The sequence below is a fragment of the Primulina tabacum genome, chromosome 2 (assembly GCF_025594145.1).
Source record: "Primulina tabacum isolate GXHZ01 chromosome 2, ASM2559414v2, whole genome shotgun sequence".
Taxonomy (NCBI): Eukaryota; Viridiplantae; Streptophyta; class Magnoliopsida; order Lamiales; family Gesneriaceae; genus Primulina; species Primulina tabacum.
In genome coordinates, this window is record NC_134551.1 from 18267622 (window position 1) to 18279415 (window position 11794).

The window sequence follows — 11794 nt, forward strand, 5'->3', positions numbered from 1 at the left end:
ATTAATATTATTTAGTAAAATTTTAAATTTTCAAATTCAAATCTTGCTTTTTTTCAACAAGAAATGAATTATAAATAGAATTTTTAAATTTAATATCAAACATGAAATTCTAAATCCATGAGTTTTCAAATTTAATTCCAAATCCAATTCTACTTTCGAATCTAAATCCAAAATTTTAATCATCCAAATACACCGCTTAGCCCCCAATTACTCCACACTTCTCCGCAAAACACACACACACACACAACCTATATATATCCATCTATAAATCTACCTACACAGACAGATGCTTATTTTGTTCTTTAAATCATAATTTTGTTCTCTCAGGAAAAAAAAAAGATGAGATCCCATTTACAAACGCACATCTTCAATATCAGTGATCGGAGTCATTTTCGAGCTACTTTTTAGTCCGCTCTAGGTGATTACAATTGCACATCGACTTTTGTATACCTGCTTCAATATATAGAATGTGTAATGCTGCTTTTGTTCTTGTGATGAAGCAGATCTAGTGTATATAATGTGTGAATTTCATGTTTTTCCTTGCTTTTGCTCTCTTTTTTCTGATGTTAATGAGTATTTCTCAACTTTTTCCTTTTTGTTTAGATTCTTTATTCTATTCACTTAGATGGACCCGCGGATTTTCGTCTGGATTTTGGTTGATTTGTATGACTGACTGAAATAATAAGCATTCATGATCTTGGAGGCGAACTTTTTCCGGCAACATATGGTATTTGATGAATAAATATTGAAGATTTAGATCAGAAGCTGTGAACGTAAAGATGAGCGAAGGCCAGCGGTATCAGCTGGGAACAATTGGAGCGCTTAGCCTCTCTGTGGTTTCATCCGTGTCCATTGTGATTTGCAACAAGGCGCTCATTAGCACTCTTGGTTTCACTTTCGGTGAGAGGTTCTGGGAGTAATTCATTTTTGTGCCTGTTACGTGTTTCTTTGCTTATCCAGGCATATTGGGCTGCTGTTAATGCTCCGTTTTGAAATTGGCTTTGTGTTTTTCTGATATTGTACTTTCATCATTGTGGTTGTTCGACTCATAGCTACACAGTTAATCGAGTGAATTATTAATTTGGTGAGCAATTACGTTGTAATTTGTACCGTGATATTTTTTAATAATCTGGGGACGGTTGTATAGTTATGTTGAAAATGGAATTGGAAGATTGAAGATGATACTTGGCTGATCACAACTGGAACAACCTGCTCAATGTATGATCTAATAATTTGCTGTCGCAACTGCATTTTATATTTCGTTTAATGATGAGTCATGGAATCTAGAAATTACAATGTTTTTTGAATTAAAAGTGCATTACTGTCTTTATGACTTCGTTGGAAGAACAAATGATGGTTTTTATTAAGACGACCGTGCAGTACAAAACTTAACATAAGTTGATTGTATACCTTTAATTTGGCCCCAGAAAAAGACAGAAAGCTTTTATAAAGCACAAAATCTGCCATCTTGAGAAGGAAAAAAATCAATTTTTCTGCGTAAGTGATGTTTATACATCAACTTTGAAGACTTTGCTTTCTGTTGGCTGTAATCCAGTGGTGATGGGTGAATCAACAAAGAGTTACTTTATATTTCAACAGGAAAATTTTCAAAGCAGGGAATAAGCTGCAAGTGAATCCGAGCAGGAAATTGATTTCGATGTTATGGTTGTTCTATTATATATAGACATCTCAAGTTGATTTTTTTCCTATGCAACTTGGTATCAATGTCAACAGAAATTGAGCTATGCACCTATATTTTTAAAGTCATTCACTTGATTATCTATATTCCCTAGCTACATGAGTTGGTGGGTCATGAGTGGTGGTGTTATGTTTTTCTGTGGCCGTCTCTATGATTTAACTATCTCGACAAATTTAAAGTATTGTATTGGCAACATTATCCTGAAAGTTGTATTCATATATTGCTTTCTCTCCTTGCACGAGGGCTCCATACTTCGATGCTATTAATATATTTTACTCCAGGGCTCTGATTTTATATATTTTTAAGGTGGTGGGTTTTGGTGAGTCTGTTTACTTTTGCCCCATGCTTTTAGCTCAATTATGAATATTTCGGATACTGTCTCATATTATTTCCCACCTTATCATGATTCATTTGAGTACCCCCTGTTGCTCGCATTCACTTGAGCTGTAACTTTCTCCTTTTTCAGCATATCTGCCATGTCATTGTATCCCGTTTCATGAATTTGTAGTAAAAAAAACTTAATTTCATGAGCAGGTAACATTGGTTATTTGAGTAAACTTCATAATTAGTTAATGATGAGGATGTAAATTATGCTGGGAATTTCATTACTTTAATGTTTCTTTGAAGGAAGTTCTTTCGTGGAAGACGCTTTATACTCGCAATCTGCAGATGATACTCTAAAAGTAATATGTACAAACCTTGTCAAACCCCAATTTGAGAACCTTTTACCTTGTTAATTTGTTGAGTCTGTGCATTAAATATTCCTATTTGTCTGATATGATGGAAAGTCATTATGACTCAGCCACATCACTCTCGTTTATCTCTTGATTTTCCTAATTACTCTTGTTTTAATTCTGCATAACAATTGTTGAAGTCATTAACTTTGGTTCTTTACCTTGATTGTGCTCCCTCAGCTACTACCTTGACAAGCTGGCATCTTCTTGTCACGTTTTGCTCTCTTCATGTAGCTCTGTGGATGAAATGGTTTGAGCACAAGCCTTTTGATCCTAGAGCTGTTATGGGATTTGGAATTCTTAATGGTACCTCAATTGGACTTCTGAATCTTAGCCTGGGTTTCAATTCTGTTGGTTTCTATCAGGTTAATCTGAGTTGCCTTCTTTATCGAAATTTTCAGTCCACTAGGTTTGGATAGTAATTATTAGCTTTTTATTTATCTTCTTTTAGAAGAAAGAATTCTCTGTAAGTTTACCACTCAAGGTAGCTCCAAATTTCGCTGAAGGCAGTTGAAGTACCTCGAGCTCAACGTTCTGTATCAATTTAAAAAATGAATTGCGAAAGACTGTTCATATTTGTAGATCACGTTAATATACTCTGTCCACAGCTGTTGGAGATAGTGAAGTATAGATGTCAAGTAGAAGAGTCCAAGCTACTTAGGGGAAACCTTTATAGCTTCTTATACCTCATAGTAGTTGCCTGATAGGAAAAGGATTATGCAAGCATGCAACTTTTAGTGTTTGGAAAGTACCTAGCTGCCTTGATTTCTATTTATTAGTTTTTTTCCATTATTTTAATTTCCTTTTCATTATAGTCGATTGATTATTACAAATAGATTAGTCTTTTAAAGACGAGTATGTTAAACTAACTTTGTGTTTGAGATACTTATTGAGCAGTTATCTGCAGTAACATTCATATTTGGAGCTATGTAATTCCAAATATTTTGCAATATTGCAAGTAATTATACTTTCTAAATATTTTTCTTGGGATTCTGAATTGCAGATGACGAAGTTGGCAATCATTCCTTGCACTGTCCTCCTACAGACTCTTTTCTTCAGAAAAATTTTCAGGTTACTGTTAGTGTAATTTGATACTTGATTCATCCCGTTAGCTTATATGATGATCAGATACCTCATTTTTATGCCTTATTCTTTCTTATTTATACAAGTATCCCTTCTACCGTTCATAATTAATTGGGTTTTAGTTCATCATAAAGACAATTCGAGTAAATATTTACAGAAATGATGGTTGGAGGGAATGTTCTGGCGAAGATTGAGATAGTTGTTAGTTGCCTATGGTATCCGTGTAGACCAGAATTTATGAGTCAATAAGGACTCGTATAGGTTATCTGTATTGTGGTCCAGCACCTTTAAGAGATAAGGCATTAGTTGAGCTGTTGTAACAATAGCTCTGTTGACCAATGGCATATGGTTCATTTGAAAATTTGCTTGTTCGTTTATCATTATATTCTTGGCATGGGAGCGGAGTTTGATATGCTATGTTTAATTTTTTTTTATCAATACACCTCTCAAAGTAAAACATCAGTTATCCATGGTTTAATTTTAAAAATATCTGGTGCTCTTTCAATTTCCTCTGTCGCAGTCAAGATTTAACTTGCCAAGCTTTTTCACAACTTTAGCTTGGTATACTTCAAGTTTATATGCCAAGTTCATGATTATAAGATTTTAATGTTTACTACTTATTTTGTCTTGATTGCCATTCGCAGTAGGAATGTCCAGCTCTCTCTTGCTTTTCTTCTCGTGGGTGTTGGAATTGCTACAGTGACTGATCTGCAGCTCAATGCCTTGGGTTCCATCTTGTCTCTACTTGCAGTTATGACGACTTGTGTTGCCCAAATTGTATCCTCGGATTTTTTATTGAGCTTATTTTTCTTAACCTCGAGATTCTCGTTGCCAAGATATTGAAACCACAACAGGTGTGTGCCTATGCACAGGGTGCGCCGAAGTGTAGTCCTCATGCTTAGGCGCATGTCCAGAGCAGCCCTTTCGTGAAGCTCGTTCTTTGGCTGACTTGCTTCTTTGCACTCTTTCAGACTTCAAAAGAGCATCTTAAATTTGATTGATTCACCTAGGAGAAATGTAACATAATAGTTTTTCATATTCTCTTACAGGTCTTATTTTATAATCTTACTGACTAGTTTATACTTTATAGAGCATACATTGGATGCTTTTTAAATTATATTCACATCCAAATTCTACAATATGATGCCTTAGAAGGCCTTGCTTTGATAAGGAGTTCTTATTACCTTGTGCCCCACATTTAGACATCAGGGCACCCTGCTCATTATTATGTATTTTTTGCACCTTTAGTAACTACGCCCTTAAGCTTCAGTTGTATGATTAGTCCAGAGAAGATAATTCTAATCTCTCTTTCGTTGTTATATCACGAATTTTCAGCATCTTGGTTCTCATGTATTTAGTGTAAGCCATTTTGGGATCTTAACTTCAATAACCACAGATGACTAATACCATCCAAAAGAAGTTCAAGGTTTCTTCAACACAACTCTTGTATCAATCTAGTCCTTATCAGGCAATGACTCTGTTCATAGCTGGACCATTTCTAGATGGAATCTTGACAAATAAGAATGTATTTGCTTTCAATTACACTCCCCAAGTGCTGGTAAGTTCCGATCTCTTCTCCAGCTTGTAGATATTCCACATTACATAACTCCTTGAGTATTTTATGACAGGCGTTTATTGTTCTTTCCTGCCTGATATCAGTTTCCGTGAACTTCAGTACCTTTCTGGTAATTGGAAAGACATCACCTGTAACTTATCAGGTCCTAGGGCATCTGAAAACCTGCCTTGTTTTAACCTTCGGCTACTTACTTCTACAAGACCCCTTTAGCTGGCAAAACATTTTAGGGATCTTGATTGCTATAGTTGGCATGATATCGTACTCTTATCATTGCACTATCGAGAACCAGCAAAAGGCGATGGCTGAAGCAGCAGCGCATTTATTGCAGGTGCTTAACCTTTCTCTATTTTCGGTTGTAAACTCAAATTTTGTTATATTGGAGAAATTTTAGATGCTCATTGACAATATCTGTGTTTAAGGCTAAGGAACCTGAGTTAGACCCACTCTTAAATGTCGAGAATGGAGGTAGTATCTTGACAGATGGTGTGGGGAGAGGTCCAGGATGGAATTCAAACAAGGACCTGCAGGCATAAAATTTCCTCCGTGTCCATTCATTCATGTTGTTTATATAAGTGATGAAGATATCGCTTTTCAGTATTTCGCATGTCGCAGATTGTATTTTAGCAGACTACGAATTTTATTATTTAGTAGCACAATAGCTTAAGGGACATGTCTTTTCTAGTTGCAGTTTTGTACGTCATTACGAGAACAAAATATTTTTATAAAGAAACTAGTGATTTCGTTTCACGTGTCGGATAAAATTGTTCTTGTCAGGTAATTGTGATGACATTCGGTCAGGGCCGAATTGATGATAATAAAAAAAATTCGGCCAATAAATTAAAGTCTTTTTTTATATAATAATAATGGGATGCTTTCCAAAACTATGAAATATTTAAAACATATTCACCCCAACCGATTACTCAATCTTAACAGTAGATTGCTACAAATTTTGGAGAATACTACTGATAAATAAAATTATTTAAAACAGGAGTTCAGCAATTTCCTAGCTTTGAAATCTGTAGTGCTGTTCAAGTTCCCATGAAAGATATATGTAACTACCCGTTATTAAAATAGTATTACTTTAATATTTGCGGAAACATTTGATTTTTTTATTAAATAATCTATTATAAACATAACTCATAAAATAAAATAACAGTCATCACACATGCTAAAATAAAATTAAAATTAAAACTTCATCATTTTTAAATACCACAACCATAAACAATAAAGTCAGAGTAAATAGTTTTAAATGTTCATAATAAAAACTCGTGAACTACAAGATCCCCGGATTTGTACTGTCACTGGCCGGAGCCTGCTCACTGGTCGCCACATCCAGCCTTCTCATCTACACCATCTGCATCGATCAAGTCTAGTGAGTATAATGACTAATCATGAATAAACCGTGAATAACAAGTAATACGTAATAAAAATTCACGTAGTTTAAACATAGCTCATACATAGCATAATATAATCATAAATATGTATCATGCGACTTTCCTACATAAACATTTTCATAAAATCATGTTTTCATGCTCCTCATATTAATCGTAATCATAAATCATTTTGTGTAGAGTTCTGTTCAATACAAGGGGCTCTAACATAAAACGTTTGATCACAGCCCTTGGAATGGATGTTCACTTCCTAACATAACATAATTTCTCCGAAGAGGTTGGAGAGGTCTCCGGACACGTTCTTCGGCTTCCAAACCCGTAACATAATTTTTCCACAAGACAAATCGCATACCTCAAAAATAATTATTTTGCAAGTCATACATGCTTACCAACATCGTTAACCTCGTTGGATCGTCCTCGGACATGCTGTAACGATCATGGGCCATTATACTGAACCAAGACGGGCCTTGGCCCATACCCATATACCACTACTGGTCATGAATCGTTAGGATGGTCCAGCATGTGCCCCAGCCCATGCCCATGCAACGTCACTCATAGAATATCCCACCCCTGGAAAGTGGTTTCTTTCGCCTCCCCAGCACTTGAATCCAGGACTCCAGGCTTAAGTACCTAGATTCTTAATGTGTTGGTACCATTTGGGCTACCTAACGACCAATGACCAGTAGTGGTGCATGGGTATTGGCCGAGGCCCATGTTGGTTCAGCCTAATAGCCCATGATCGTTACAAAAAAAGGTGCGTTGGGTTACCTAACGACCCATGACCAGTAGTGGTGTATGGGTATTGACCGAGACCCATGTTGTTTCAGCCTAATGGCCCATGATCATTACAAAAAAGGCGCCTTTTTTAAAACGATCATGGGCCATTAGGCTGAACAAACATGGGCCTCGGCCCATACCCATGCACCACTACTGGTCATGGGTCGTTAGGATAGTCCAACAAGAGCCCCAGTCTATGCCCATGCACCGTCATTCATAGAATATCTCACCCATGGAAAGTGATTTCTTTCGCCTCCCCCAGGCTCGGAGGTCCTGGGTTCAAGTGCTGGGGGAGGCGAAAGAAACCACTTTGCAGGGGTGAGATATTCTATGAGTGACGGTGCATGGACATGGATTGAGGCTCATGCTGGACCATCCTTGTAAGGACCGTGTATCGTATTATTGTAAATCATATTTTGATTATCGATAATTTATGACATTGTGATGTTATTAAGTGCATGATGTATATAAGTGACATATGTTACGATTTTCAGTATAATTATCTGAGTATTAGTTAAAATTAAATGAAACTAATTTCATTAAAAAGATAATACATAGTACTACAATTTTCATGTTTTGAGTTTTTTCCAAATCCATTTCGAAATAAGGGCAAAATCATCCTAAATGGTATCGTGTGCATTGCAGTTTCCTGCATGGACACATTTTGGAAGAATGAGCGTAACTTTCGCGTTCGATATCCAAATTAATAAGGTTAGTGGCAAATGAAAGCCAAAACAAGATCTATAACTTTAATGTTGACCACTTTTGCTATTTCGAATCCTAGCATTCCGGACAGAACATGGCGCGCTAGGGCGCTACTTCTTGTGCGCCCCAGCGCGGCATTATCAAGGATGGTGGACACAACTCTGTGCACTAGGGCGCCACTTCATTTCTGCCCCAGCGCGTCATTGAAGCACAGGTTGGACAGAGCATGGCGTGCTAAGGTGCCACTTCTTGATCGCCCCAGCGCGGCACGATAAAAGAGGCAGAACTCGGCGTGTTAGCGCGCCATTGCTTTACCGCCCCAGCGCGTACCGCCTTAGTTGCACACAATTTAAGGCTGATAAGAATGAAGAGCTTGGAAATCTTTTGAAGCTTCGAGAGATAAAATGAGGAATTCAAGTATTACGCATACGAATCTACCTCAAAACGTTGACGAAACTCGAAACAAATTATATATTTGGAATCCTCGCGTTGAGAGCGTTCTTTTGAGGTAATTTTTTTTTTGGTTTCAGCACCTTTATTTCTTGAATCGTTGAAATAGCATGTATTTGAAGTTGATTTCAAGATATGCGATAGAATCACCGACAATAAATTAGCTTTCAAAGTCGGAATTGAATTATATTATGATTTCAATTTAATATGAATTTTCAAAGTTTCAAAAGATTTTTGAAACTTGAATTGTTGATTTTAAATGAATTTATTGACTGAAATGAACATGTTAATGATGTAGATATATTTTCTGTACTGAAATCGTAAACCTACATTGACTGGAGACGAAGAATTGAGATATGTTGCGGTTGAATAACATATGACATGTATCTGTGTCATATGATATATGTTTGATTGATTTGATTGAGAATATGCGTCTATATGTCTTATTTGTTGAGTTGATTTGACATACATGACATTCATGATTAGATATCGATGTATAACATAATTATTTTGTTGACACAAATCATTTTATTCATACATCGATACATGACATGCGCGTTGAGCTATGATCATTATCTTTATATAATTGGATTTGATTCTGGGGTTTGTGAACACGATACTATGTTTGGCATTATGTGGCCCTTAAAACATAGTCATTTTGGCCCCGATGATTGATTGATTGAGATTTGGGATTTGACGATGCTATCATACGATCATCCCTTATACTTGATTGAGGCCAGTGTGCCAGCTCGAGCATTGATTTGATAGTGAATCGATTGATTCAGATATATGCTCAGTGGATGAGAATTTGACCTGATATCCTCATGACATGCATGCATTGTTATATATCATTGTTTAGATACATGTTGTATATATTATGCTTGTTCCATACGGAGCTTGTGCTCACCCCCAAGGGGGGCCGTTGTTGTCTTTGTGTGTGGACAATGGCAGGTACTCCAGGTTATCAGGAGACCGAGAGAGTAGTTCTGGTGGGAGTCATATATGAGTTGAGGTTGAGTGGTTTATCCCAGTGTGTATATGTATCTATATACCGGAGAATGTCTCGAGGATATGAGTTGTATGTAGTTTGAGTAAGTTGTTGATGAGATTAATGATTTGATATGATGATGATATATCATTGATATTTATTTATGATATTCATACTATATTTTGTAGATAGATCTCACAAATGAAACTGCTATGAGTAGTAGTACTGAGAGGATGGTTGAAGAATTTGAAAGAATGTCCATGGATTTAGTGATGGCTCGATTGCAGGATCTGAAACCACCGAGGTTCTTTGGCACCAAGAGTGCAGAAAGAGCAGAGGCCTGGTTGAAAGATATCGAGCATTTGTTTAATATTGTTGAATATTCCAAGCCTCGGAGAATGAAACTTGCCCTATACCGATTAAAGGACCAGCAAAATCTTGGTGGGAAGCCACCGAGATTGGACTGAAAGAAGCCAGTATTGAAGTCACATGGGATGTCTTCAAGACCCAATTTCTTGAGCAATACTCTCTTTCTTCTTATTATATTTCCCAGGAGAATGAATTCAATAGTCTGCAGTAGGGAACGATAACTGTTGCAGAATATGCTTCGAAATTTTCTACTCTGTTGAAATATGCACCTCATGTAGCTGCAAATGCAAAAGCGAAATATAAAAGGTTTGTGAATGGTTTACATCCCGCTATATATACTTTTGTCATTTCTGGTTTGCCTATCAGTTACACAGATGCAGTTGACGAGCCAAGGCAGCCGAAGCTGGATTAAGGCGAGGAGGTCCTCAGTACGTTCCTCCACCTCAAGTATCAGCTCATCAGCCTACCTTGCGCCCAAAAGACAAGAAGTTTAAAAGGACTGGTTCTACTGCTTCCACATCTTCTTCTAGTTCCAGTAGATCCCAGCGAGGGAGTCCCATTATTGCTCTGTATTGCAGCCATTGTGAAGGCAAGCATACTATTGATCAGTGTCGGGGTATGTTTGGTACTTATCATCATTGTAGACAGGAAGGCCATTTCTCTCGTGTATTTCCGAATAGGGGTACGACTTCTTCCCAATCCCAGCCAGGATTTAGAGGTGGCCCTAGTATGATGAGACCTGATGTTCCTAGTCCCTCTTTCCAGCAGTCGAATGTTCTATGATATCGAGGACCTGGTGGTCAGACTGTCCAAGGCCCTCCCCAAGTTAGAGTGTATGTCATGATCGAAGATCATGCAAAGGAAGCTCCTGGTGGTGTTATTGCAGGTATCTGCATGCTTTGCAATTATCCTGCACGTGTTTTATTTGATACAGGAGCATCTCACTCATTCATTTCTCATGCATTTGTTGCATCTCATGATATTATGTGTACTTCCTTGTATGATACGTTATCGATAGCCACACCAGCAAGAAAAATTATTCATATCTGAGCAAGTTGTACATAATTGTGTATTGATATATGAGGATAATGTGATATTTTTGAATCTGACTATCCTTCTAATGCACGACTTTGATTGTATTGTTGGCATGGATATCCTGACAACCAATTGAGCTACTGTTGATTGTTTTCATTGGGTGGTTTGATTTCGACCTGTTGATGGACCCAAGTGGAATTTTTATGGCAAAGGTTCCCAAGCTAAAATTCCTTTGGTATCCTCTATGGAAATGTCCCAGCTTTTGTTTAGTGGGGATGAGGGTTATCTTGTCTAAGCTGTTGATGTTTCTAAGAAGGAGAGCCCTCTTTATCTGATATTCATGTGGATAAAGAGTTCCCGGATGTATTTCTCGATGAGATTCCTGATTTTCCGTCTCATCAAGAAGTTGAATTTAGTATTGATCTTATGCTGGGGACTGCGCCTATTTCTAAAGCTCCTTATCGCATGACACCTCTGGAATTGAAAGAACTGAAAGAACATTTGCAGGATCTTCTCGATAAGGGATATATTCAATCGAGTTTATCACCTTGGGGAGATCTAGTTTTATTTGTCCGAAAGAAAGACGGTACTATGCAAATGTGTATTGATTATAGGCAACTGAATCGGGCTACTATGAAAAATAAGTATCCTCTTCCTCATATTGATGACTTATTTGATCAGCTACATGGTGCTTCTGTATACTCTAAGATTTATCTTCGTTCTGGTTATCATCAAGTACGAGTTCGAGAAGAAGATGTGCCTAAAACTGCTTTCCGTACCAGGTATGGCTACTACGAGTTCTTGGTTATTCCTTTCGGTCTCACTAATGGTCCTGCTATTTTTATGGATCTAATGAATCGTGTCTTTAGAGATTTTCTTGAATGATTCGTTATCGTATTTATTGATGATATTCTTGTATATTCAAAATCGAAAAAGGAGCATGCTGAACATTTGAGACTACTACTTCAAAATCTTTGCAATGGGCAT

The 11794-nt window shown here is 37.1% G+C and overlaps 1 protein-coding gene across 4 annotated transcripts; it reads left to right on the forward strand.

Annotated features, from left to right (window-relative positions):
* The first annotated feature begins 259 nt into the window (after positions 1-259).
* On the forward strand, positions 260-5832 carry LOC142530799 (UDP-xylose transporter 3-like). Of its 4 annotated transcripts, none has more exons than XM_075636649.1 (8): positions 260-418; positions 626-900; positions 2614-2798; positions 3437-3504; positions 4161-4293; positions 4913-5074; positions 5145-5420; positions 5512-5832. In XM_075636649.1, exons 2-8 carry the CDS (start codon positions 780-782, stop codon positions 5623-5625), a joined length of 1059 nt encoding a protein of 352 aa, XP_075492764.1. In that variant the 5' UTR covers positions 260-418; positions 626-779; the 3' UTR covers positions 5626-5832. The 4 variants fall into 4 exon arrangements, with proteins under 4 accessions (XP_075492764.1, XP_075492772.1, XP_075492756.1 ...); XM_075636657.1 differs by having other exon boundaries at positions 266-418; positions 604-1218; XM_075636641.1 differs by having other exon boundaries at positions 266-418; positions 604-900.
* Positions 5833-11794: the final 5962 nt, after the last annotated feature.

What these genes read in the sequence shown, in the direction of transcription:
- LOC142530799 (XM_075636649.1), top strand. Translation starts at nt 780, where the DNA reads ATGAGCGAAGGCCAGCGGTATCAGCTGGGAACAATTGGAGCGCTTAGC. An exon ending in CGACTTGTGTTGCCCAAATT is followed by an intron (nt 4,294 to 4,912) that starts GTATCCTCGGAT and finishes CAATAACCACAG; the next exon opens with ATGACTAATACCATCCAAAA. An exon ending in CAGCAGCGCATTTATTGCAG is followed by an intron (nt 5,421 to 5,511) that starts GTGCTTAACCTT and finishes TCTGTGTTTAAG; the next exon opens with GCTAAGGAACCTGAGTTAGA.